This window comes from Mesoplodon mirus (assembly GCF_964341445.2).
Source record: "Mesoplodon mirus genome assembly, chromosome: 11".
Taxonomy (NCBI): Eukaryota; Metazoa; Chordata; class Mammalia; order Artiodactyla; family Ziphiidae; genus Mesoplodon; species Mesoplodon mirus.
The window spans coordinates 18,897,804-18,924,586 of record NC_138987.1 but is presented as its reverse complement, the minus strand read 5'-3'; the positions used below and the strand labels follow the sequence as shown (position 1 = coordinate 18,924,586).

Sequence of the window (26,783 nt, the reverse complement as noted above, 5' to 3'; positions counted from 1 at the left end):
ATACGGGTTCGTGCCCTGGTCTGGGAGGATCCCATATGCCGCGGAGCGGCTGGGCCCGTGAGCCATGGCCGCTGGGCCTGCGCATCCGGAGCCTGTGCTCCGCAACGGGAGAGGCCACAACAGTGAGAGGCCCGCATACCGCAAAAAAAAAAAAAAAAAAGAATAACTGTTTCCCTCAAAACCCTTTTCACAACCTGTAACTATCTGATATTCGTTTGCTTGCTTCCAGTCTCTCTATTAGCATATAAACTCCTGGGAGGCAGTGACCATACCTACAAATTGCCCCTGTTGTTACACTGTCCCCTCAGTTCCTGGCAGAATGCCTGGCATATGGGGCGTGGCGGGGGGGGGTAGTGAATGAATGAATGAACAAATGAGTGCAAAAAGTCACATCTCCCCACAAGCAGATAAAGTCCTTTTCCTCAGAATCCTCATGGAATTTTGTTTTCTATCTCTCTAGCAGTATTCTCATGGGGTGCCTTGTATTATAGTTATTTGTATGTGGACTTGCCATCAGCCAAGCTAGATTTGTTCTTAATCATCTTTGTTTTCGCCACAGCACCAGGTTAAGCTCAAAAAGAACAACAACAAAAGGAGGGAGGATCAGGAGAGAGGAAAGAAGGAAGAGAGAAAACAAAGGAGAGGGGAAAAGGGCAGGAAATCGGGAAATTGTAAGAAAGATATAAGAAAGGACAGTCTACAGTGAACATGAACATTAGAGAAGATTCCTTTATAATTGATGAATAACACACAGATTGGTAAGATAACAGTCTTCTCCTAGCTGTAATTTTGGGGCCACATTTCTGTGCTTTTCCCTAGCCTCTTTTCCATCTCCTTTCCACTTCAACTGAATAACCCCCCACACCCTTATGCTGCTTTTACCTTGGGGCCCAGATTTGACAAGTGACTAGTATTCTCCACTTCTCTAGTGGATGGGTTAGCCCGTTATGTCTACAATTAACAGACTGACCTTAAAAACCCAGCAAGGGTAGCTGGCACTCCTCAGCATCAGACGGGAGTAACTAACAAGGTGACCAGCTCCGGATCAAAGTTTATTTTGAAAAGAACAGACTACCAATAATCTCCATTCCTGGAAATTAAATGAACAGTCTCTGTTGTTCTGGCATTTTCCTTTGGCTAATTCTGTCTATCTGGGTTGAGTTGAGCTGCGTGTTTTCCTGTGCTTCCTGTTGTGTGTTTTTCTGGGATCAGACTGAGGTAAGCTGCCCGGGAATGTATTGTACAGAAGGGATTTTTCAGTTGGTTCATAAAAGAGAAAGTGGTGGTTAACAAGTTCCTTCCTTGGCTCTAGGAAAAGAGGTGGGAGCACGGGGAGCAGTGGGGTAGAGGAAAAGGCAGAATGAGACGGGGAAAGGCTCTCAGCAGGCCAAGGGCAAGCTCAGTTGGAAACAGAAATGATTTCAAAATAGCCAAATGGTATTCTCTGGGGACTAAAATTAAAGACAAAGAGCTACAGAGAGCAAAATAACGGAATTAGTTTTTCATCCAAAAATCCCAAGAGGATTTTTTTTCCTTTACCGCGTACCTAAGCAAAGAAAGATGGAAGAAGATTACAAATTTTCAGGAAAGCTACGTGAAAGTTTGATTATTACTCACTCATCTGTGCAGCTCTTTTTAACTCTAATAATTTTACTGTAATTTGTAACAGATTTTTTTTCTCTTCTTGTGTCATACTCCCCATCACCCTCCCCCGGCAAGATTATATCAACAATTATTTTTTTTCTGTGTTTTTTTCCATTCTGGTTACATCATGTGCAATAAAAGTAAAATTATTTACAATATAACATGTGTATAACACAATACACTTCTCCATTTTGCTGGTCCTCAAAACTTAAAAAGGAATAAACACTCTATACTCACACAAAATTAAGTGCTTTGGTATTGCAAATTCTTAGTAGACTGTTTCTTGGCCCTTGAATTCCTAGCAACCTGTAAGGATAGCTAAGAAGAAACAGGTACTACAAAAGCACAACAAATAAGGGCCGCAAAATGATTATGAGGACTTGATTTCATAAGAGTAAAGCGTGAACAGTCCTAGCCTCAAGGTTCCATACTTTTCGTTCTTATAATAAAATAATATAATAAGATTGGACACTTGTACTTAAAATGTGTACCCCCAGGATTTTAATAAAGCCTTTGAATATAAATCCACATAAAGTGATATCAGGTTAAAATCTACCAAATCTAAAATTAATGATAATATTTTCATGTAAATCAAACTAACAATAAATCAAAGAATTTGAGTAATGCCACATGTAAAGCCTTCCACTGCATCTAAAACCCTTATTTCATTCAATGCTGCCATGAACTATAAAGAAACAAAAAATTTAACTAAAAGAAATGAGTTAAATTGTAAGTTATATTTCTTACTATCCTATGAGGAATATTTAGTTATTTATTTGGAGATTTATATTTATTTCCTTAAAAATGGTGGAGTTTCTAAACAAGCCCCCAAATTATCTTTGTTTGATAAATTATATAATAAGAATTGAGAGAAGGAAAAATCTTGTTTATTGCTAAACATATGTTCTGATACATCTTCAGCACCAGATTCTAGATTCTAACCTCAAACATTTGGAACGCTTGCCCACAAGATAGGGACTGTTTTTCATTCTATACTGTATGTGGTAATGTTACCTCCGGAGAAAATCCAACCCTGGTAATATTATTAGCAATGAGTATTAACTGATACACTTAATTCCTTAGCACAAACAAATGTAGGATGTGAATACTCATTACTAACCTCTAAAAGTAAGAGCAACGTACCATATTATCTGCTCAGGGCCAACACCTGACCCTACAGGCTCTACCTCGATTACATACTCTGCGTCCAGCCATCCTTCACTACATGCACCACTTCCACGCCTGTCCAAGTCATCATCATCCCTCACACGGACAACCTCCAGGGCCTCTTGACCAGCCTCCATGCTCCCTCCTTAATCCTCTACAATCCATTTTTCCACTCCAAACCTAGAGGAATCTTTCAAAACTATCTACTAGAACATGACAGAACCCTGCACGTTTTCCCTTCACTTCTTCCTCCTTCTTACCCAGAAACAGAGAGACTGGATAAACAACATCCTACTGTTGTTTCCTCCTGCTCAAGCTCTGATGAGAATGGGGCTAAGAAAAGTGCCCCCCCAAAGTAGCACATTTTTAGTACTGATATCCTACTACTTTCAAAATTTGGAACAGAATAACTACAAGAGTCATCAACACCTCACTTATCCAGAAGCCACACGTCTGATGAGCCTAACTTTCCAGAACACTCCTGAGAAGAACCAGAGATGGGAGAAACTGGAAAGGAGACTCATAGATACCACAAAGTCCATCCACTAAAGTTCCCTTGTGTTTTAGACAAACCTCATAAACTCAGTCATCTACTTTCCTACACATAACCAGAGAGAATATACTCTTGGGGACCGGGAGCTCTTGGGGCAGGCATATGAGTGGCATCAGGAAGTGAACACTAATAGCCTACCAGAGAGAAGGAGGCAGCAAAACTATGAAAAATGAACAAGAGAATTCAAAAAACAACAATATATGGTCTTCAGTGTAATGGAAAAACCCCATCTGGAGTAAACCCTAAGTGTATCACTGTATTTACAGCATGGTATTTCCAAAACGATCCTGAAATAATAGGAAAACATTAGATGATATTCCAAACACTTTATTAAGAAGATGGGGAAATATACAATGTTTTAGTAAAGTTTCCAACAAAATGGTTGGAATAGTTTTAAGTGATTGTGCTTAAAAGGTTACAATTCATTCACCCCTTAGATGAAAAATGGATTCCTCCAAGACAATGGTAATAAAGTGAGCAAATATAATGACTCACTTTTGAAGAAATTAATCTTCTGGTTAAGTTGAATTATTTGTCAGTGGCGTGTTCAGCCTCAAGAGGGCGCTCAAGGCTTCCCACCTGCAGGTAAGCCAGGAGGAGAAAGGAGGCATACTATTACAGATGAAGGCAGGGAGGCTATGTGTCCTCACTACTTGGAAATTCCCTGATACCTAACAAGCTAAGAGGTTATGGTTTTATGCCTGTATAGCATATCTCATTAGCTTTTTCCCACTGGACCCATTTCCTCTTTGGATTGCTCCTCCCTCTTTTATCCTGTACATAATGGCTACCCACTACTTGGGAAGACTGTACCCTTCTTCATTCAAAAAATATTTCTTGAGCATCTCTTACCTATCAGGCCCTGTTCTGGATGCTGAGGATGTGGCAGTGAACAAGAAAAGCCCTGGAATAAGCAACTTACACCAGCTCTGCCCTAAGCCTGTGTTGTTCTGTAGGGTACAAAGTAAAGCTAGGACACAGGTGAAGGACCTTCCAAATCAGGAGATAAAAGCCTGCATAGGGGAGATGCAGGACTCCTCTGACATGTGGCCTCATAAGCCCACCACTCCTTTGTGAGGGATAAGGTAACACTCAGGAGCTTTATCCATTTTACCGTCAGATATAGCCTTCATCCTAACTGGTTGGAGTATATCTTACCCAAGATAAGTAAAAGCTATAGCCCTTAGTAAAAGTATGTGTCCAAGTGCCTCATGTCTGCTAACCCACTAATTCACAGGGGTCTCAGGCTCTCATAGCCTAAACAGTGTTAATTTGACCAGTCTATTTCTCCTGAAGACCTAACAGGGGATGCGGTCTCAGTACTTGACAAAATGAGCTACCAAAATTCCTCAGTGATCACTATCACAACCTAAATTCCCTGCCTTTAATATTAACATGGCTGACATCCTTAGCAGTCCTAAACAGAAAGGCCTTATAAGTGACCCAAAGGGTCTCCACATTATGAGTAAGCTAGATGGTCACCATCCCCAATCTTTAATGCTAACTGTACTTTGGAATCCTACCCGGAAACCTTCAGCAAAGACTCTACTTTACCCTCCACTGGAGTTCAGAGGGAACAAGTATCCAGGAAAACATTCATGGCCCACCCTTGGCAAATAAAAATGCTTTCAAGGCTCCCTCGAGCACACTGCTGGCAGTTACTTGCCTGCCACTTCACCTCAAACCTCTGAAGGCAAAAAACTATATTATCTTCTGTTTCCTCACTACTTTCTTCACAGTTAGGTGCCTATGTGCACTCTGTTTATTGTTATCAGGTTTTCAGGAGCTGCTCCTTTGTCACCACACATTTCTGGACAGAACTTCTGAGTTCAGTCTGTACCACAGGATTAATAGTAACTGCAGTTTTTATATGAATACAAAAATATTCTAGTATCAGTGGAAAACTGAGAAAAACAACTAGATATGGGTATACTTAAAAAAAAAGTTACTGTTAATTTGCGGGTAAAAGAATCTATGTTTTAGGTTTTAAAATGTTAAGCCTTAAAAATTGTTTGCTTTAGAAATCAGTTGCATTACCTTATACTAACAATGAAATATCAGAAAGGGAAAGTTAAAATAAAATTCCTTTTACAGTTGTGCCAAAAAAAATAAAATACCGAGGAATAAACCTGACCAGGGAAGTGAAAGACTTAAATGCTGAGAACTATAAAACATTAATAAAGGAAACTGAAGATGATTCAAAGAAATAGAAAGCTATTCCACTCTCTTGGACTGGAAGAATTAATATTGTTAAAATGGCCATACTACCCAAAGCAATCTATAGATTTAATGCAATCCCTATAAAATTACCCATGACATTTTTCACAAAACTAGAACAAACAATCCTGAAATTTACATGGAACCACAAAAGACCCAAATTGCCAAAGCAATCCTGAGGAAAAAGAACAAAGCAGGAGGCATAACCCTCCCAGACTTCAGACAATTCCACAAAGCTACAGTAATCAAAACAGCATGGGGCTTCCCTGGTGGCGCAGTGGTTGAGAGTCCGCCTGCCGATGCAGGGGACACGGGCTTGTGCCCCGGTCCAGGAAGATCCCACATGCCGCGGAGCGGCTGGGCCCGTGAGCCATGGCCGCTGGGCCTGTGCGTCTGGAGCCTGTGCTCCGCAACGGGAGAGGCCACGGCAGTGAGAGGCCCGCGTAACGCAAAAAAACAAACAAACAAACAACAACAACAAAAAAAACAGCATGGTACTGGCACAAAAACAGACATATGGATCAATGGAACAGAACAGAGAGCCCAGAAATAAACCCACACACCTATGGTCAATTAATCTTTGACAAAGGAGGCAAGAATACACAATGGAGAAAAGACAGTCTCTTCAGCAAGTGGTGCTGGGGAAGCTGGACAGCTGCATGTAAATCAATGAAGTTAGAACACACCCTTACACCACACAAAAATAAACTCAAAACGGTTTAAAGACTTAAACATAAGACACGACACCATATAACTCCTAGAAGAGAACATAGGCAAAACGTTCTCTGACAGAAATCATACCAATGTTTTCTTAGGTCAGTCTGCCAAGGCAATAGAAATAAAAGCAAAAATAAACAAATGGGACCTAATCAAACTTATAAGCTTTTGCACAACAAAGGAAACCACAGACAAAACGAAAAGACAAACCTATGGACTGGGAGAAAATATTTGCAAACAATGCGACCAACAAGAGCTTAATTTCCAAAATATAAAAACAGCTCAGGGCTTCCATAGCGGCGCAGTGGTTAAGAATCCACCAGCCAGTGCAGGGGACATGGGTTCCAGCCCTGGTGCGGGAAGATCCCACATGCCGCGGAGCAACTAAGCCTGTGCGCCACAACTACCGAGCTGCGCTCTAGAGCCCACAAGCCACAACTACTGAGCACTGCAAAGAAGAGTAGCCCCCGCACACCACAACTAGAGAAAGCCCGTGCAGCAACAAAGACCCAACACAGCCAAAAATAAATAAATAAAAATAAATAAATTTTAACAAAAAAATAAATAAAAACAGCTCATACAACTCAATAACAAACAAAAAAAATATCAAAAAAATGGGCAGAAGACCTAAACAGTCATTTCTCCAAAGAAGACATACAGATGTCCAATAGGCACATTAAAATATGCTCAACACCATTAATTATTAGAGAAATGCAAATCAAAACTACAATGAGGTACAACCTCACACTGGTCAGAATAGCAGCATTAAAAAGCCTACAAATAACAAATGTTGGAGAGGGTGCGGAGAAAAGTGAACCCTCCCATACTGTTGGTGGGTATGTAAATTGGTGCAGCCACTATGGAAAACAGTATGGAGATTCCTCGAAAAACTAAAAATAGAGTTGCCACATGATCCAGCAATCCTACTCCTGGGCATATATCCAGATAAAACTATAATTTGAAAAGATACATGTACCATACATGCACCCCTATGTTCACAGCAGCACTATTTACAATAGCCAAGACATGGAAACAACCGAAATGTTCATCTACAGATGAATGGATAAAGAAAATGTAGTGTATATATATATATATACAATGGAATACTACTCAGCCATAAAAAAGAATGAGAAATGCCATTTGCAGCTACATGGATGGAACTAGAGATTATCATACTAAATGAATAAGTCAGAAAGAGAAAGGCAAATACCATATCACTTATATGTGGAATCTAAAATATGACACACCTCTGAATCAATTTTCAATCTCAAGTGGACAAAAAGCAGAAAGAAAAATATACCAGTAGCATGGGGCAAGGCTCTGGAATATCAAAGAGTTGAGCTCCTAAGACTTGGCTTAATTTTGTAGCTGGCATCATAATAATCATTATATTCAAATAATAGAGAAGTGGAATTCCTTTAAATCCATACCATCTCCTTGCAGGTTTCAATTTCTGGAATTAGGATAATTCAAAAAGCACCAAATGAGTACCCCAAACACATTACTAATGCGTACTAAAAAGGCATGATGTCAGCTCTCAAGGAGCACATAATTGGACGGTTTTCAATAAAACTGTCTTCACAAATCATTCTCTTCCATTCCTTGGCCCACATTTGCCATTCTCAAAGGGTGATATTGGCTCCCTCCCTTGGTCTGTATGAAGTCAGAGATTCTCATCTTAGTCTAAAATGTCTTCAAAGAATTGTTCCCTCTTAAATCTCCTTACACTGCTCCTTTTATGTATTTTTTCCTTTCTTTCAAGCTGGATTCATGAACAAATTAAATGATATATATGAAAAAAAAAATAAATAAAATAAAATAAAATAAAATAAAATATGACACAAATGAACTTATCTATGAAACAGAAACAAACTCACAGATATAGAGAACAGACTTGTGGTTGCCAAGGGGGAGAGGGGGTGGGAGAGGGTTGGATTAGGAGTTTGGGACTAGCAGATGCAAACTAATATATATAGGATGGATAAACAACAAGGTCTTATTGTATAGCACAGGGAACTATATTCAATACCCTGTAATAAACCATAACGGAAAAGAATATGAAAAATAATTTTAAAAATTGTTTGCTTTAAAATACATTAGCCCTTTTGTAAGATCCAGCCTGCAAAATGACCCAGTGATTCTTTCCTCCTAGTATTCACCCTGTGTAGCTGTCCCACTCACCTCTCTGACCCAGGGAACCAATAGGATATCACAAAAATGACAGGGAAATGTGACTTCCTAGACTAAGGTTTTTTTGTTTGTTTGTTTGTTTGCAGTTCACAGGCCTCTCACCATTGTGGCCTCTCCCGCTGTGGAGCACAGGCTCCGGACGTGCAGGCTCAGCAGCCATGGCTCACGGGCCCAGCCACTCCACAGCATGTGTGATCTTCCTGGACCGGGACACGAACCCATGTCCCCTGCATCGGCAGGTGGACTCTCAACCACTGCGCCACCAGGGAAGCCCCTAGACTAAGTTTTTAAAGATATTTTGGTTTCCACCTTGCTCTCCAGGCTTGTTCGCTCGGGGGGAAGCTGGCCTCCATACTGTGAGGACACTCAAGCAGCTGAGGTAGAAGCCCAAATGGGAAGGAAGTGAGACCTGCCAACAACCAACACCATGTGAGCTGTGTCAGCCTCAGCCTATCGATAGTGATGCTATGGCTAGGAATACCTACGGCATCACCTAGGTCTGTATGACTTGTGATGAGGCCCCACGGATATCTTCCTGATTGAAGCCAGTGTTGTGGCTGGACCAGCCCTTGTGGTGTTTATTATGATCTCAAGATGTACTTCAGCAATTCATGAGGGAACTTTGAAAAACAAGATTTATCACTCACAAGTCCTGGAGGACACACGGCATGTCCAAGGGCAACACAGCGAGGTCATGGGTAGAGGGAGAGGAAGGAAGTAAAGACCTGGGGCTCTGCCTTTATTAGGGTCTGAGGGTGGGGTGCCTAGGGTTTCACGGGTTCACTCTTTATTGGCAAATGTAAAGCATTAGGGCATGGGAAAGGAGAAGCAGGGTCACTCAGGTGGTCAGTTATCTAGGTTACCCAGATAAAAGGGGAACTTCATGGGTGGAGGCAGCCAGTTCCTCATCTCATTGTTTTGCTAATAGCAGCAGTGCTATGCAGCTGGCAATATATTTATTCAAGATGGATGTCTTTGAAATGGATGCCTCAGCAATCTAAAGCTTAAAGCCAGGTGCTTACATCACAATCAAAAAGCCTAATGCTAGGCACTTACACCACATGAGTGCACCACCTTGGAAGCAGCAGTGCCATGCAAGAATGACTCTTGGTCCCAGCTGACATCTTGAGAGGTCATCAGAGACACCAAGCCAGAGCTATTCAGCTAAGGAACTTCCAAATCCCTGACCAAAAGAAACTGTATGAGATAATATATGCTCATTGTTCTAAGCTGCTAGATTCAGGGGTGATTTGTTATGCAGCAATAGATTACTAATGTAAAACTTTATATTGTTAAGTTGCTAGCTGAAATGAACCATTAGATGTTAACTATCAATTCATACTAAGACCAGCAACTGCATACACTTGAATAAACAATTCTTATATACTGGTAGTCAGTAGCATGGACTCTGAAGTCAGACTAACCGGGTTCAAAGGTATGCTCCATACTGTGTGACCCAAGACACGTTATTCATCTACCCAGTCTTGTAAAGTGGGGCTAAGAATAGTATGTATTTCATACGATTGTTGTGAGAACTGAATTAATCCTAGTAAAGAGCAGTGTCAGGAGCACAGCAAGAGCTCAATAAATACAAGCTAGTATGACATATGAATAAATAAATGAGGCTGTTCTTTATAAAAGGGGGGAAATGATAGTAGAAAGGATTGAGGAAACACATTCATCTGGCTGTTACTCTTACGTTTTTTTGGCCCCTGCCACATGTAGAGAAGGAAAAAAAGGGCAGAGAGACAAAAGAAGGCAGACAAGATTGGGGCTAAAAAGTCTTTAACGGGCTTCCCTGGTGGCGCAGCGGTTGAGAGTCCGCCTGCCGATGCAGGGGACGCGGGTTCGTACCCTGGTCCGGGAAGATCCCACATGCCGCGGAGCGGCTGGGCCCGTGAGCCATGGCCGCTGAGCCTGCACGTCCAGAGCCTGTGCTCCGCAATGGGAGAGGCCACAACAGTGAGAGGCCCGCGTACAAAAAAAAAAAAAAAAGCCTTTAACCACATCTAGCCAGGGCAAAGAAGTGTGGCCATATAATTTATCATGAAAAACATGGATACTTCTGAGAGTAAAAGCAGCCCTACTGAGAATCATGTTGAGAAAAGAAGCATAAAACAGGGCGGTCCCTATCAAAGCAGGTATATAAACACCCTTAAGTGACTACAGCATAAATAAACTGCTGAAGTTGAGAACGAAGCTCTGAAAAGGAGATTCAAACTCCAGAGCTATCCTGAGAGGAGCAAAGATAAAGACTGAGTCAAGTGTGTAAAGCATTATACTAAAACCCTGACTGAGGTCACTACTAGGATTCCTTTAAGCAGTGATGGAAAAATAATAATTTACCAAAAGATAATAAATGAATGTTTTATTTCCTTAGTTCTTCTCTTAATGTGTCATCTGTTCAAATACAGTATCAATCTTACCTTTCTTAACAGTTTCTAATGGGGCAGAATACATATTAATGTAGGTTCAGTTAATAGTGACTTTAACTGAACTTCCAGTTTAGACCAAGAGGCTATAAACATGGCATCAGCTGGTGACAGGCTGCCCTCACTGCAGGTGAAGTATCTTTGAGGAAATAGACACCATCCAGGGCTGAACTTTCAAATGCGATTGATGAGATTTTTGTGATCTGTACTTCGGGACTAACTACGTTATTGGTCTAGTGATTCTTTTTTTTTTTTTTTTTGCGGTACGCGGGCCTCTCACTGCCGTGGCCTCTCCCGTTGCGGAGCACAGGCTCCGGACGCGCAGGCTCAGCGGCCATGGCTCACGGGCCCAGCCGCTCCGCGGCATGTGGGATCCTCCCGGACCGGGGCACGAGCCCGTGTCCCCTGCATCGGCAGGCGGACCCTCAACCGCTGCGCCACCAGGGAAGCCCTAGTGATTCTTTATGGTAATTAATTCAGAGTCGGGCTTCCATGGTGGCACAGTGGTTAAGAACCCGCCTGCCAATGCAGGGGACACGCGTTCAAGCCCTGGTCTGGGAAGATCCCACATGTCGCAGAGCAACTAAGCCCGTGCGCCACAGCTACTGAGCCTGCATTCTAGCGCCCATGAGCCACAACTACTGAGCCCACATGCCACAACTACTGAAGACCGCATGCCTAGAGCCCGTGGTCTGTAACAAGAGAAGCCACCACAATGAGAAGCCCGCGCACCACAACAATGAGTAGCTCCCACTCGCTGCAACTAGAGAAAGCCCACGCACAGCAATGAAGACCCAACACAGCCAAAAATAAATAAATAAATAAAATAATTTTTAAAAAAATTTCAGAATCTACTTTTTCCTATAATGATGTTCATGCTTTTTTTTAAAGCAAAAAAAAAAAAAAAAAGCAAGATTTGTATTTGTGGAATGTCTCTCAAGTTTACTTATTTATTTTTGCCACCATACAAGAAAGAGCATGGTAAATACAAACTCATTCCCAGATCAGTTCAATAAGACCTTTCCCTGAGACTGCCCTAAAATTCCTTAAGATTGTTTATATTGAACTTGTACAGGGACAGATGCCCTCTAAAAGTACAGGTTTTCTGTAGGTAAAATTTTTACCTCTATCTCATACTATAAGGCCCTTTATTGTGACATCCATGATGTTTCCACTCAGAAATTACATGGTAGCATACATAAAATGAGGAAATTTGGATAGCGACTTGCACATTCATGTCTAAGGACTTTACTGAATATGAATGTCAAAATACAGTTTTTAAAAGGTTAGAAATATAATTCACATGTAAATATACAGTGAGTATATATACACATACAAATATACATATGTATATGTATGCAATATACATATGTCAAAGACTTATGTAACTCATAATGAGGAAAATAGCAAGGTGGCAAAGAAATTGATATATTAAATTTAAAAAAAGAATACTGGAACAAGACTGCTAAATTACATAGAACACTAGTTAATATTCTATAGGGCAATAAAATATAACCTTTGGGGTTATCTTCTCTACTTGCAAGAAGTCATTTGCATCATAACAATTTTCTATAAGTTCTAACTTTAACAGAGTTTGGGGACTAATTAATAGCAAATAGTAAGTAAAACAAAGTTACATTCTCTAGAGAATCAGATGACTCTTAGGTCTTACTAGACAATGACTCTGAAAGGCTGTATCTCCGTCTTAACATCTTATTACCGAGTTTCAGAACATTTTTCTTAATGTCCATAAAATCCTGATTCAGTTGTCCATAATAATAACAACTATACTTCTCTCCCTGAAAAATCCACCTAAATAAAAAGGCAGAACAGAGGCTGGATCTGAGGTTCAGTGTCAAATTCATCCTCCAAAGTTCCTTTCCACGCTGTGCTTACGTCCCTTTATCAGGGTCCTATGACAAACACTGACTTTAGATCCTGAAGTGGCCTGCTTAAGGGCATAAACATGACCTGCTCATCTTCAGGTTCATCACAAAAGCCCAGCAGATCTTGCTGTTTCTTCATTCACATAACAAAACTTTACTGAGTACCTACTATGTACAAGAAGCCGTGTTAGGTTTGTTATATTGAATAGAGTTCTTTAAAGGAAATCAGTATAGCCAAGAGAGAATGCCCCAACAGTCATGCAAGAAATGGACAAACACAAAAAGTCTATCGCAACTGCAAAACCAAGGGATGAAAAGAGAAAGGATTAAAAGAGAAAGCATGCCAGTGCTGGCAGCAAAGGATGGGTGTGTTGGAAGATAAACAGACAAAGGCCATAGTAGGAAACAAAAAACAGGTAACAGGAGAATGGCTCAATATTACAGAGGTGACTGCTCATGCATTCTTTCACCAAAAAGCTAAATTTATGACAGTTAATTGGATTTGAAGAGAAAACCTAAAAACTAAAGAGAAACAAGTGACTTCAAAGTTTTCACATTTGAGTTAAAAACAAGGGAAACACTGGAATATTCCCAAAGGAGCCTAGCCTAGTTTTTAATATCGCATGACATCCACTTGAGAGGCCAAGTGAACTTATGCAAACCATGTTCCTCCCCTGCTTAAAAACCTTCAGGGGTTTCCTGTTCTCTGAATGAAATTCATATTCCTGTCCAGAGCATACAAGGTTCAGCAAGGTCTAGCCCAGCCTGCCTTTCCCTCTACCCCGGATCCTTGCCCCTTTGCTCATGAAGCTCCAACCCGGCTTCTGAAAGGTCCTAGGACACACCAAGCTCCTCCCCATCTTAGGACCTTTGAACTTGCTGGCCCTCTATCGAGGATGCTCCTGGCATGGCTACCTCCAACCCATCCTTCAGGTCTCAGCTTCAATGTCACCACCTCAAACAGACCTTCCCTAACCACCCCAACTCACCCACCCACCCACTCACGTCTTACTCTTTGCTAACATAGTACCCTCATCTGTTTCCATGACAGCGGGGATCTTGCCTATGTCATTAACCATTATATACCCAGAACAGTGCCTGGCATTAACTAAGCACGTAATATCACTGAAAGAATGCATGTAATCAATATGAAGAGCTAGAGTGCCACCAAGCAGCGCCCGTGTGAAAGCCCTAGAATAGCTGTGAAATTTCTAATGGCTTCTTAGAAGTCTTATTTCTACTCCTGTTGAGCCTGGCCCATGGGGCAATATCAACCCTCATGGCTGCAAACAGCTTTCAGGTAAGCTCCAAAGATAACTGGTTCCAGCCTAACTCCCACAAGAGCCTGCAGATGATTTTTTCTTCCAGAAACTTCCAAGTCTGAGGGTTTACCAAGCCTAGATCAGACCCTAAAGAGGGGCTGGATGCCTTGGTCGAGCCAGATGCAAATGCCTACACTTTGGGGCCCTCGTGCCTTCGCAGAGCACCTCTCCATCACAACCGCCACACTCACCACCTGAGAAGCTTCTCCCCTCCTGCTCACACATACACTGCATCTCCACTGGGTCCTGGCTCCCTGCTTCTCAGCCAATGTTCAGGGGGAGGAGGAAGGAATTACCAGAAGATATGTGAGGGGACCACAATGCTGAAGGATGCCACCGTTTATTGAGCTCCATCCTGTGTGAGACACTTACACATAACAGCACACTGACTTCAGAACCTAATGTCTTCTCCACCACCCTAGGAAGCAGATCGGATTTTTTCTTTTTTTTCTTTCACAAGTTGAGCAAACCACCTAAGGTCACACAGCTAGAGGGTGGCAGGGGCAAGATCTACACCTAAGTTTAACTACCTTTAGAAGCTTTATCATTTCTGACACTATCTGGTGTCTTTATAGGCAGTTTTGGGGAAAGGGTAGGAGTGGAGGGGAGGGAAATGCCACGCCTGACATCACTGTCGGGCTCCCTGCATTAACAGGAAAGGAAGAGTTAAGGGGTGGGGGGGAGAGAAATGAATAATAGAAGGGGAAGTCCCACCTTGTTCTCCCACCTCCCCTCTCTCATACTTCTTACCAGTCCCCTGCCCTTGACCTTGAACCTTCACTAGCAGCTGCCTGACAAGAGCCCTCTCCTGGGTTACATAGGAGGGCATTTCTGCTCTGGGTCCTGCCTAATGGAAACACTTCATTCTTGCTGTACAGCTGCAATATAGTGATGGCTTTCTGGCTTCCCTAATTGGAATTCAACACATTTTTCCATAAAAGAACATTACATTGTGGTTAGAGTTTATAATACCAGTGGCTTTTTTATTTAAAAAAAATGTATAATAGAGATACACTAATCTGAAATCCAAAACGCTCTGAAAACCAGAAGTTTTTTCATAACTCATTTGGCAGCAAAACCTGACCTGACCTGAACTCATTTGGCCTGAACTCATTTGGCGACAAAACCCGACCTGAACTGACATGAGGCTATTTATAGTTTTTATTTATCCCACTGAGTGTGAATATTCATCAGTTTCACTGCAGAAGTATTAATGTGTTTGATTATAGGATCCTGCTCCAGACCACAGTGCAGTGCGATGTAATAACTGGTATATGCACAATATTATCCTTCTCAAAAAACAAAACAAAACAAAACTCAAAGTCAGCAAATCTGGCCTCAAAGGTTTTGAATACAGAATTGAAGACCTGTATTTATTCAGATTTAACCTCCTTGAACCTCGGGTTCATTGCAAGTCTGAAATTAGGTCGCAGACAACATCATTTCTTTGGGAAAATATATTCTTAATTTCAAACAAGCAACTTAAAAATGAACTTTTGGAACACCACTAATTCATGGGTTGGAAACTATATAAAAGTATACAATAAAGAAAAAATTCTTCATGATAAAAGGTTTCCATTCTGAAAAAAAAAAAAAATCAGATTCTGCTTCCCATTCTCACAGAATCTTCAGGGAAGTCTTCAGCTTCCAAAAAGAACGGCTAATCTTCTTGGACCTCTCTGTGCACTGAGGAGAGTATTGGAACATTAGAACATGAACCAAGAAAAAGAGAGGGAATACTAGAAATCCTGCTAACTGCTCCCATTCTGCCATTCTGTTCATTCTTATTTCTGCCAAAATTATGTTTTTATAAGTTTAATTGCAATTCAAAGTTAACCTTTCTAGCAGAAGGAAAGCATAAAATGTCCCTTTCAACACAAGATGAGTTCAAAGGAAAATTCCAATCTTCTTGTAATAATTTTATGAATGTGATGAATCCTATAGCTGATTACTTTGCTGCCATTTTGTTTTGGCTGCTAGAAAAAAATCAGAGCCAAATTTATAGCCTAGTTCTAGCACCTGTATAGAATTTTATACTATATTTTCTTTGCATTAAGCCTACCCAAAGCAGCCTTGTTATTTTTCTCCTAATTTTATTTTCTTTTTGCCTAATTTCTTCATCTACTTATTTTATGTGGTGGTGGTGGTGGGTATGTATGTATGTGTAAATTTCCTCAAAATCTTTTTATAATAAGGTGGAGTCCAGATAAATAAACAAATAAGTAACTGTATGGTTAATAATGCACTGGTGTGGATCCACTTAATTCCAGCTGAAAAGACTTCAGTAATAACAGAACTCTAAATCATTTTGCTTGATTAATTGCACAGATCCTGAGTCATAATTAAAACCTTATATATCAGAATGCCCATGACCATCATTCATTACATGAAAATAATCATAAATTAGGGAAAGCAAAAGAAGCACCTTAGCTAAATTGCGTGTTTCAAATATACAGTCACCCGAGATGTGTGGTTGTGATTTGATCATCACCTCACCCCGAGGGCTAAGGAGGCACGAGTTTCAAGTCTCAGCATACATGCTGCCTATCTCTCTGCCCTGTATCTCCAGACCATCAGTTATGTCTCACAGCACCACGTCTGAGCCTGAAACTGGCAGATCGCCACTTCTTGCACCAGGCCCCCTACTTGCTGGAGTTGCTGGAAGAAGGTGACAAAGTCCTAAAGAGTATTCACAAAACTCCCCAAGAGCCAAACATTTTCTGTTTTACTGCTGCAACTGATGATCATCCTTTTATTTTCTTTTCAGTAGCTCCAAAGCACTAGAATTTCCCCATGTATAATCCGTACTTCTGAACAGTTGTCTAGTTAAAACCTCTGAAGGGAAAAATTAGAATTTAAATAACGAATGGTAATCAGTATTCATAAATAGTAAATTAGGATGCATAATGTAAACCTGCACTCCCCTGACCCCAAGCTGTAAGAACTATGCAGCTCTACAAAAAGTGAGGAGGGGGTTTACATGTGCCCTACAATTAGGAAGTTGCATATTCAAGCACATTTTAGGTATGAGTAAGTGGCAGCTAGGTCAGGGGACCTGGTTTCTTATCCAAAATTGGATTCTAGTAGAATTCTATTTGAATATATCAAAAACTCTCCAAGGCTGAAATGAGACTGCAGAGGAAAACCAATCTTTCTTAAATGCAGTTATTAGTAGTATATATAGTATTGGTACTACAAACTGACTTCTATCTGATGTTATCTTATTACAATGCCCAAAACAAAACAAAACAAGAAGATTGGGAAAGGTTTTGCAGCATAGAAGTTTGAATTTTTTTAAAAAAGGGTTTATTGTTTTATTAAACCTCTAAAAATTCTTTGTAAGTAATATTTAATGCTACCTGACTTTTTCAGTTCTAATTTCACTTCGCAAAATTTTGAGAATTAAGATGCTTAAAATCTCTTTAAAATGTTGGATTATGACTATAACCATCCCAGGAAATCTGTACCTAGAAGGATATGGTAAGCAGAATTCTAAAGATGTGCCCCCCAGATTCCCATCCCCCTAGTCATAAATCAAGCACTAAGTTAGGTACTGCTGTGAAGAGAATTTGTTGGGTAATTAAGGTTACTAATCATTTGACTTTATCCAGGTGGGCCCAATGGAATTGCATGAGTCCTTTAAAAGCATAAGAAGGAAACAGAAAGGGAAGGCAGAGATATTCAAAGCAAAAGGATTCCACACACTATTACTGACACTGAAGATGGGGGGTGGGGGAGCATGAGTTAAGGAATGTGGAGCTGAGGAAGACCACTGGCTAAGAGCTAGCAAAGAAACGGGACATCAGGCCTACAACCACGTGGAACTGAATTCTCCCCCAGGACCTACAGGTAAGAGTCCAGGCCTGCTGATATCTTGACATGGGGCCTCGTGAGGACATGAACAGAGAACCCAGAAGAGCCATACTGTGCCCAAAGTTCAGACCCATAGGAAGGTGAGATAACAAATGGGTTTTGTTGTAAGCTACTAACTTTGTGGTGATTTGTTATAGCAGCAATAGAAAACTAATACAGAGGTAAAGCAAAAAAGAGCCAAAAGATGCACATTTCTGAGCCTAGTAAACTTATTTATCTTTATTTAATGATTTCGGCTAAATCACAGAACATTCCATAGAAAACTAAAAGTAAACCCAAAACGACCATAACAGAAAATTAGGATATAAGTATGAAATCAAAGGGATTTTTAAAATGAAAACTATGTTGCCAATATATCATTTTATTGCTTAATCTCAAGTACTACCTTGAAATGGGAAGTTCTGCCATTGTTTCTAAGCAGTTCAAAAGAAGATTCATAAGGCACAAAGCAAGAATTTGGAGCCCAAAATGTGGTTATCATGACTATGAAGCTAATCTCTCATCTTATCATGATCTTCAAGTATATACCACACTCACTAAAATATATGAAGAAAAGGTGTTTTAGGCTTTTATTATTTAAAGGAGAACAAGAACCAAGGAGAGAATTCAATTTAATAAAAGGAATAACATTTTAATAATTACAGCTCTCCAGCAACAGAATGGACCGCCTCAAAACGCGGTCAGAAATGTTATAAAAGAGATTCTTACAATTCCATTTAAAAATTGGCCTAAATGACCTCTACACTCTACTCCAACTCAAATTCTGTGATTCCAACAACTTAGTAACACAGTTAGACTGGCTGCTGTAAGAATACTGGCATTATCAGAGTACTAGGTAAGTTACATGTGAACTCATTAAACTTTAACATTAGGTACCAGGGCAATTCTCACAGCAACAGGAATCACTACCATTCTACGTTTCTAGACAGATACGAATATCCAAAAACGAAACTATTTTAAAGGGCAGCCTTTTTTTGTTTTTGATTCTGCAGAACTCCTTTTCAAAGGCGAAGTTCGGATGCACCCTTCTGGTTCTGAAGTGGGAGACGAGAATGGGAAAGAGTCCCTGCCCGGAAGATAAGGGCCCCGGAACACAAGGCGTTAATATTCTGGCGCCGCACAAACACCTGACCCCACTAGCAGTCTGACCCTTCAAAACAAAATCTGCCGGACCTGCTCATCACACAAGGACAAGAAATTTCCCGGCAACCTGGGACTGCTAATTTACCGAGGACGGGCAGCAGGCTGTTGAAAGGAACGCCAGTTTTCCCGGGATTCTCTTCCCGAACACAAATCCAAGCGTTTAAATGCAAGATTCACACTTCACTCAGGTTTGTGTTTGGTTTGGTTTGTTTCCTGGAGATTGGCTGAGTTTCCCTGGTTTTGGTAGAGCGAGGAAGAGCCAGTCGCTTCCTAGCTACCTTTCACTAAGGCCAAATTGGACAAATGCAAGTAAACACGTCTTTCAAGTATACCTCTGTCACTCCGGGCGCCGCCTTTGCGTAAGATGCAAGGAACGAAGGGAAACTGCCGAGTCACCCGCAGATCACACCCAGGGCGCCCCCGGGGTGGCGGGATGACCAGGCTGCAAAGGACCGCGGAGCGCCCCAGCCAAGCTCTCTGCTTTATCTGCTATTCGCACAGCGCCACCGCACTCACCAGTTCCTAGAGAAGGGATTCTGAGAAAAAAGAAAGAGCCTGGTTCCCTAGAAGCATTAAATTAACACAAGGGATCTGGAAACGAAACAGCAGATGCCTGAAAGCCTTCCCCTTGACTGTTTCCTGCCTTCTTGGAAAATCTTTGCGTTAAAATAGATTGGATTACTCTGCACAGCCAGATGCTTCTCGAGAACTTCGTTTTGGGTGAACATGAAAGCAAAGTTTGCCATCTTTTAAAACGATTTTTCTTTCCGAGGTGGTTTGAATAGCGTGTTTGGGTTGTTGAAATCAGCTGGGACCTGAAGCTGAGGCTGTTTGCATTACAATAGAGACTTTCCATAACACTGACTTGCAAATCAGATAACAAAAAGCAGGGCGTGCAGAGTAGAAAGGTAGGGCTCCGAAAGAGTAGTGAGAGTTCAGTATCTGAGATTCCCATCTCTGGAAACTGCCTAGAAAGAGCACGGTCCAGCCCCTTTATTTTACAAAGGAGAAAATAATGTAAGTTTTATCTCTAAGCCTACTTACTTTGACCACAGCTTTAAGAACACAGAAAAGTAAAACTAACAGCATTTCCAAAGCGTCAAAAACGGAAGCAGAAAGGCTGATGAGTAATACTTTATCAGCTTCCTCATTCTAAAACCCCATGCACTAACCTCCATCGACCCTATCTGCAAATTAATCTTATATAATTTATACATTCAAACCAAGATTAATAACCATGCACCTTGAGAACAGTGGGCCTTAAGAACAATGTACTACCCTCTCATGTCATCTTTACTTTCATATTTAAACATTTTTGGTAGCTGAGAATAAGATCCAAGGCTTCCTATGAGATACCACGGTTTTACAGAGGAAATAGGTTTTTACTGTAGTAGCACCTTCCTTGATATTTTAACGTTTTCTCTTGATAACCTTTAAGGTGGGACTCCATAATCATTAGCCACTGTTTTACATGCATCATGCTTTCTACTAAATCAGACAGCAACCTGCAGTCCAAAAAGGATTCAATGCTTATCCCAAATTTGGGAGCACAAGATGGGGGAGAAGTATATTACATGATACACTGAACAAAAATAAATTTAAATATCTTTGCCTAAGCATGAAAGCAACAAAACTCATTTTAAAGCAATACAGTCAGACATAATCATTTCATCGGTAATAGGGCAAGTATACAGCTCCATGAGAACAGCAGCCCTCAGTATTTGTTTTAACAACTTACAGGGGATATGCAAAAATCTATCATTCCTCCCTAATATATGAAAACTAAAGGGCAATTTCATAGCAACTTCGGTGCTTTCTAACGTAATCATTGAAATTATGAAAAAGCAAGGAAATTTTTTAAATGTTTATAAGAAAGCAAAGGAAAATGCTGCAAAAATTATTTGGCTGGCAGGCCACGGAGAAAGCCGGAATCTTTGCAGGACTCACCAAACTACAGAGCTGTTTTAAAACCGAAACTCAAACAGCTTTGAACAGGTATTAAGTATTTTATACAACAAAATTATCAAATGTACATACTTTGATAATCACAAGTAGAATCATTTCCAACTAGTTTGAAAAAACTATAGTTATACAAAAATAACTAAACTACTATGACAAGAATATTAACGAGCCACACAATTATTATTAGTCAATGCTGGCCCTAAAAAAAATGACCAGAGAATTTCAAAATGATTAGGAATGATCAAGTATGACTCCTATATTTTCTAGGTAGGTAATGACATTAAGAATGTGGTTTTCACAGAAATATAGCCCACTTATTTTTAATCACAATAACAAACAAAAATGACTGACTACAAACAAAAATGAATTGATTCAGATAGCTTCTTTTAAAAGTTTTTCTTTTTTTTTATTAAAAGCAAAACCTGTGGTAAACCACAGCATTAGGGAAGCTTAACAAATTTTAAAATCCCCTCCAAATTACTAAAAAAAAAAAAAAAAGAAAGAAAAAAGCAGTATTCATGCCATAGAAAAGTGTGGCTAGCTTATAATCCTCAGAATTCCTTTCATTTGGCTAATGGGTATCTCATTTCTGGGACTTCTTCACACTTAATTGAAATGTTAAAGAAAAGGAGAAATATTTAGATGTTGATAAAGTTAGTCTAATTACCCTACTTCACTAACTTCAGCTCATCCAAGTTCAATATCTAGTAAGTGCCTGGTCTGCTTCGGCAGATTTTTCTTTTTCTATTTTAAAAGTCATTACTAAACAAATGAGGTTACTACTAATTAAAACTCTAAATCCAGATGTCATTTGCTCTGTTGTAAAAATGTGCACAGTATTAGGCAAGTATACTTTTCCTCCCATATATTTTTGTATCTTTGGCCAAACTCCCCCAGTAACGTTTTAGTTTATGGTCTGTATCCTAAAATAACAACATTTGTATTTTTTGCTATAAAAATCAGTAAACTTCTTTTAAAGTTAGATGCTTCAAAATAAACAATACAAATATTGTATGAAAGTCCTATTATAATTAAAGAAGGTGGTTGGTAATGAGGAAGAAAATTGAAGGCATATTTGCAATAAATCAAAAGCAGAGTTGTAAACAGTAGCCTCCTCAATTACTAGTAGTGTTTATTTATAAAATACTGGTCTTTGCATTAATTCAGGAGTATAAGTTGGCAGGGTTTTTTCTTAATAAATGAAAAATAGTTTTTGTACTTTTAAGGTGAGAATGACTATTTTAAAAACAGAAGACAACTTCCAGGATCTTTCTCTTTCTCCATTTCAAAACTATGGGTTTTATTTTTATCTTTTTGAATTCTTGAAATTCAATGACATTGTCATAGCTCTGTGAACCAAGATAACAGAAACCACCAACTGTAGGAGCCTTGATGCTTTCAATTATATTTTCCTAGAAAGATTTATATGATATTGATATTTAATCTCAATAGTTTTTTTACAGAAATCCTCCAATGCCAATAAAAGTTAGATAATCTAAATCTCAGTAGTTCAGACAAATTTAGTCCATTGGCATACCCTAAAAACAGGATAATTTAATAAGATCTAAATAACATTATATTCTATATTAAATAATACTTTCAAGACACATGTTCTGTTAAGATAAGCGAGTAACAACCTCAAATCTGTGTTGGAAATGAGCAGGGGACACATTTTTTTAAAAGGAGAAGAGGCTACATTAACCACTGCTCAAATCTCCCCGTTTGGGTGTAGGAGAGAGAGGTGGAAAGTACAGCCAGCCAGGTCCTTTATCTGGGCAGCTGCCCATCCCGGGGCACCACACTTCCATGTCCTGACCATTGTCAATCAGAATAGCTCAGTTTAAGCATCTCTACGGTCAGATACCTTTGTATTTTGCCGGGAGAAGAAAGGGAAAAACAAAAAATATATAAAGCTCTCTTTTCCCAAACTCCCTGCATCCTTTCAAAATCACACTTTGCTAACAGAAGTTAGTATGATGAAGAAAGAAGCCACCAGGAACCTAAATGATTTCCCTTTAAGACAAGTTTTAAGGCCGAGAGGACACGTTTCTTTTTTCTTTTTTTCTTTTTTTCATCCAGACTCTCTGGGTTACTTATGATTTTTATTCTGTTTGAATCTGGTCCCTGTTACCTTTTGTAATTTTCTGGAAAGAAATAAGATTTCCATTGTTTACAAGATAAAACAAGAGGCTGACACTTTACTCACAAAAAAAGAATAACCAAAGGTTACAGTGACGTCAGTTTTAGTTTATGCTGAGGGCCGGTGGTTTTTTTTTTTTTCTTTTGTGCAGTGGGGGTGAAACAGGTGTGAGGCATTGACTGTGTTTTCTTAAAGGAGGAGCGGACTTTCACCTCCTGTCAGTGTTATCCTGGTTCTAAGGAGGGGGCCTGCTTTGCCAACTCTTCTGGGTAGACTTCATAACAGATTCAGCAGGCTCTATTCTCTAGGAAGGCTGAAGTTGGCAACCACATCTCATGGAAGATTCCACAAAAGGCTAAATTAGGATGAGATCGTCAACAGGCTTCAAAAAGGCAGAGTTCCAGGCCCCATCCCTGAGGCCAAAGGGGCCTCCTTCAGGTCCTCGTCCCCACAGTCTGACACTCTTGGCCTCTCCTCTCTCCTCTAGCTTCCCACCCCATTCTTCTGCCAGCCCTTCCTTTTTCCTCTAACCCTGCAAAAAGTGAGCAGCGCTGTTGTTTTGCTCCAACTGACAAAACAGCTAAGAAACAGCAGAAGAACATGACTGCCCTTTTCAAAATGGGCCACGTGATCACCCTATTTAAATCCAGCTCTTACAGTAAAAAGGAATAGAGAGGGAGGGAGCTGTTTATGAAACTCTCCTACTTGCCTTCGTAATACTCTCACCTCCCCTCTCAGCCTCCTAAATACCCAAGTGAAATTATATAATAAGCTTTATTTTCTCACTGAAATTTTTCCTTAGTCCAAATTGCTAATGTGGCAGGTTCCAGCCGCCTAAATTCCCTAAACAACATTCCCTGTTCCATAAAAAGCATGCAACTGCAAGCACAGCGGTCCTGCTCCAGTTCTGAGAACTAGAAACTGACTAGCCAGTTCCTTGGCCTGGGGAGGCCGTGAAACAGGCAACATGGACGATTTAAAGGTACACAATATCCGAGGTTCCATTTCACTCCCAGGCAGCCAAGAGTGGCCCAGGAGAGGCCACCCTCCCTTTTTCTTCTGACTCTTACACTGATTCCCTGGGAACTACCTCTGCTCCAAAAGAAAACACCCCTCCAATGGAGAAAGGGGGACACTGAATTTCTACTGCTTTTTGTGAATGCATTTGTTTCATGAAGAGGGAGAGGAGTTCCACAAAACAGAGTGCCTTAGTTAAGTGACTTGAAAACTGTACATCCCAGAAAGTGCCAAGTTTCAGTCCTTTCTCTTACATTATTTAATACAACTTCAACGTTTACAGAAATAGTCATTGGCCTTTCTCTGACACATACAGTATATGCCTCTACCTCTGGCAAAAATACTACCCAAACCATCCTAAGCAGACATAAATGCTTCATTTTGATTTTTAAGACTTCAAAGAAAGAAATTCTATAACCTACCTTGGCATTGCCAGACTTCACAACAGCCTTCGTACTTGACAATCAAACAATATCTAATTACTTGGAGTTCCCTGCACCCGCCACGCTAGTACATGTCTCTGTGTCTCTCCACGCACTTTTTCCTCTAGTTAGAACAGCCTCTCCAACCCTGTCCACACAGTGAACCCTACTCTTCAGCCACCACCCCTCACCTGTCCCACATCTGAGTCCATCTCTGCCTCCTGTGTCACTTGTACACGTACCTGCACTGCCTCTATCAGATAGTACCATGTCTGTTCGTGCGTCTGTCTCCCCTACTGGACTCAAACTCCTCGAGGAACTAATTGTTTTTGTATCTCCAGAGCCTTGCATATTTTGCACGAAAAAAAACCAGGTGCTATAAATGAGAACTAACCTGATGTGGCTGTAAAATGACTTCTAGCTTTTAAACAAAATGAGCCTAGTGTAAGGCTCATATAGATCCTGCTGGTTGATCCAAAGTCTGTCCTGCTGTAGTCTGAAACCATTTGTTCTTGCTCTATCCTCAGAGGAAAAAGAAAAACTGGTCACACTTCTCTGTCCTCTGTATCATAATTAGATGGGGATGGGAGCTGGGGTACGGGAGAATAATCGGGCTACCTAGTCACATCCTAAAAGAAATCAGTGTGGAACTCAAGGAAATTGGTGGATCTATCAAAATTTAACACACCTTCCATCCACCCATCAAAAGTATCTGAAATGCCATTGATGGAAATAAAAGAGAATTTACTGTGGAGAACAAAATAAAACTATTAGAAGAAAGAATCTGAGGAAGAGCTGGGGTTAGGTGATGTTTGTAAGTAAAGATGGGAAAAACATAAATGACGGAGGTCAAAACAGAAAGGTTTGAACCTAAGGACCTTAGAAATCATTTTGGTTTCTTTTTCTAGTAACAGGCTGACCACAGACAAGAATAAGAAGAACATTATTCTCCAATTCCTACACAACGTCCTGCATTGCTGTTTAAGCATCTAGTGTCATGCTTGCTCTGATAAATGTGAGTGCCACGTACTGATTCATGTCATAGCTCCAGTGGCATGATTTTCTTTGAAGTTCTCTTTATTTATTTTAACAATTTAGGTACCATAATCCTCAAAAGTTTTGCTGGGACTAGATCAAAGGGAGAGAGGCAGAAAAGGGGAGCTAAGATCTCTCGAGGACCTCTTACATGTACCAGTCACTTTATACACCACCCTCCCAATAAGCCCACTTGGTAGGCATACTTATTCCCACTCTCAATGCAGTTTTAAACCTATATCTATCTGGTTCTAAATCCAGTATTCTTTCTATAAATCATACTACTCCTATTTCTAATTTCAGCATTAAGAACACAAGAAGGCAGCTTCAAAGGTAAGAGGTATATCATTCATTCATTCATTCATTCATTCAACATTTATTCAAGAGCTACTATGAGCCAGGCACTGTACTTTCTTTCAGAATATAAAACATAAACAGGTTCTGGTGCTTGACTTCAAATTGCTCAGAGTTTAGTGGGAAAGGGACACAAAAACAAATAACTTGTCTTATTCTCTTTCCCCCCAGGCTCTGTATGGAGTTTTGTTTCTCCCCTTTGTCACTTTTTGCTGCCACTTTACTAACTTTCCAAATCTTAGTAGTTGCTTTCCCATTCCTTATTTAAACATTAATGAAACATGAGTAACCTACACCATTTCATAAACCGCCTTCATTGTTAGAATCAGATTCCAGAGGGAAGTGAAATTGAACAAACCATAAATTTGCTCCAGGCACTCTCCATTCCATATTTTTGGAGCATCTAATATAAGGCCCAATGCTAGCTGGGGAAACAGTAGTAGAAACAAGATAACCAGAGTTCCTGCCCTCATAGAGCTTATCTTCTAACCATTCCAAGACGGGAGGAAGGCAGCAAACAAATCCATGGATTGTGACAGGCTTGTTACGAAGAAAAACCACAGGATGCTGTGAGAAAGTATGTATGGCACAGGGACCTGACCTTTGGCTGGGGGATGAGGAAGGCCTCCCCACAGAAGTGGCGTTAAAGCTGAGATCTATGAGTTGAGTGAAACTCGATGAAGGTGGGCATGGAGGGACAGGAGGGGGA

General features: G+C 40.3%; 1 protein-coding gene and 1 long non-coding RNA gene across 8 annotated transcripts in view; one reads left to right on the top strand and one right to left on the bottom strand.

The window, feature by feature from the left end:
• Positions 1 to 26,783, bottom strand: part of CRADD (CARD and death domain containing adaptor protein) — a 274,839-nt gene that overhangs the window by 123,991 nt on the left and 124,065 nt on the right. Inside the window, exon 2 of one of the 7 annotated variants that reach the window (XM_082634819.1) lies at positions 21,245 to 23,778. The exons of the other annotated variants lie outside the window; for them this stretch is intronic. Coding sequence (XP_082490945.1) covers positions 23,681 to 23,778 — 98 coding nt within the window. The 3' untranslated portion in view covers positions 21,245 to 23,680. Of the gene's footprint in view, positions 1 to 21,244; positions 23,779 to 26,783 lie in introns of those variants that run through there. 7 annotated transcript variants of the gene reach the window in all.
• Positions 9,715 to 15,897, top strand: LOC309811741. The gene is made up of 2 exons (XR_014295247.1): positions 9,715 to 11,151; positions 11,370 to 15,897. It is a non-coding gene; the product is annotated as an uncharacterized lncRNA (long non-coding RNA).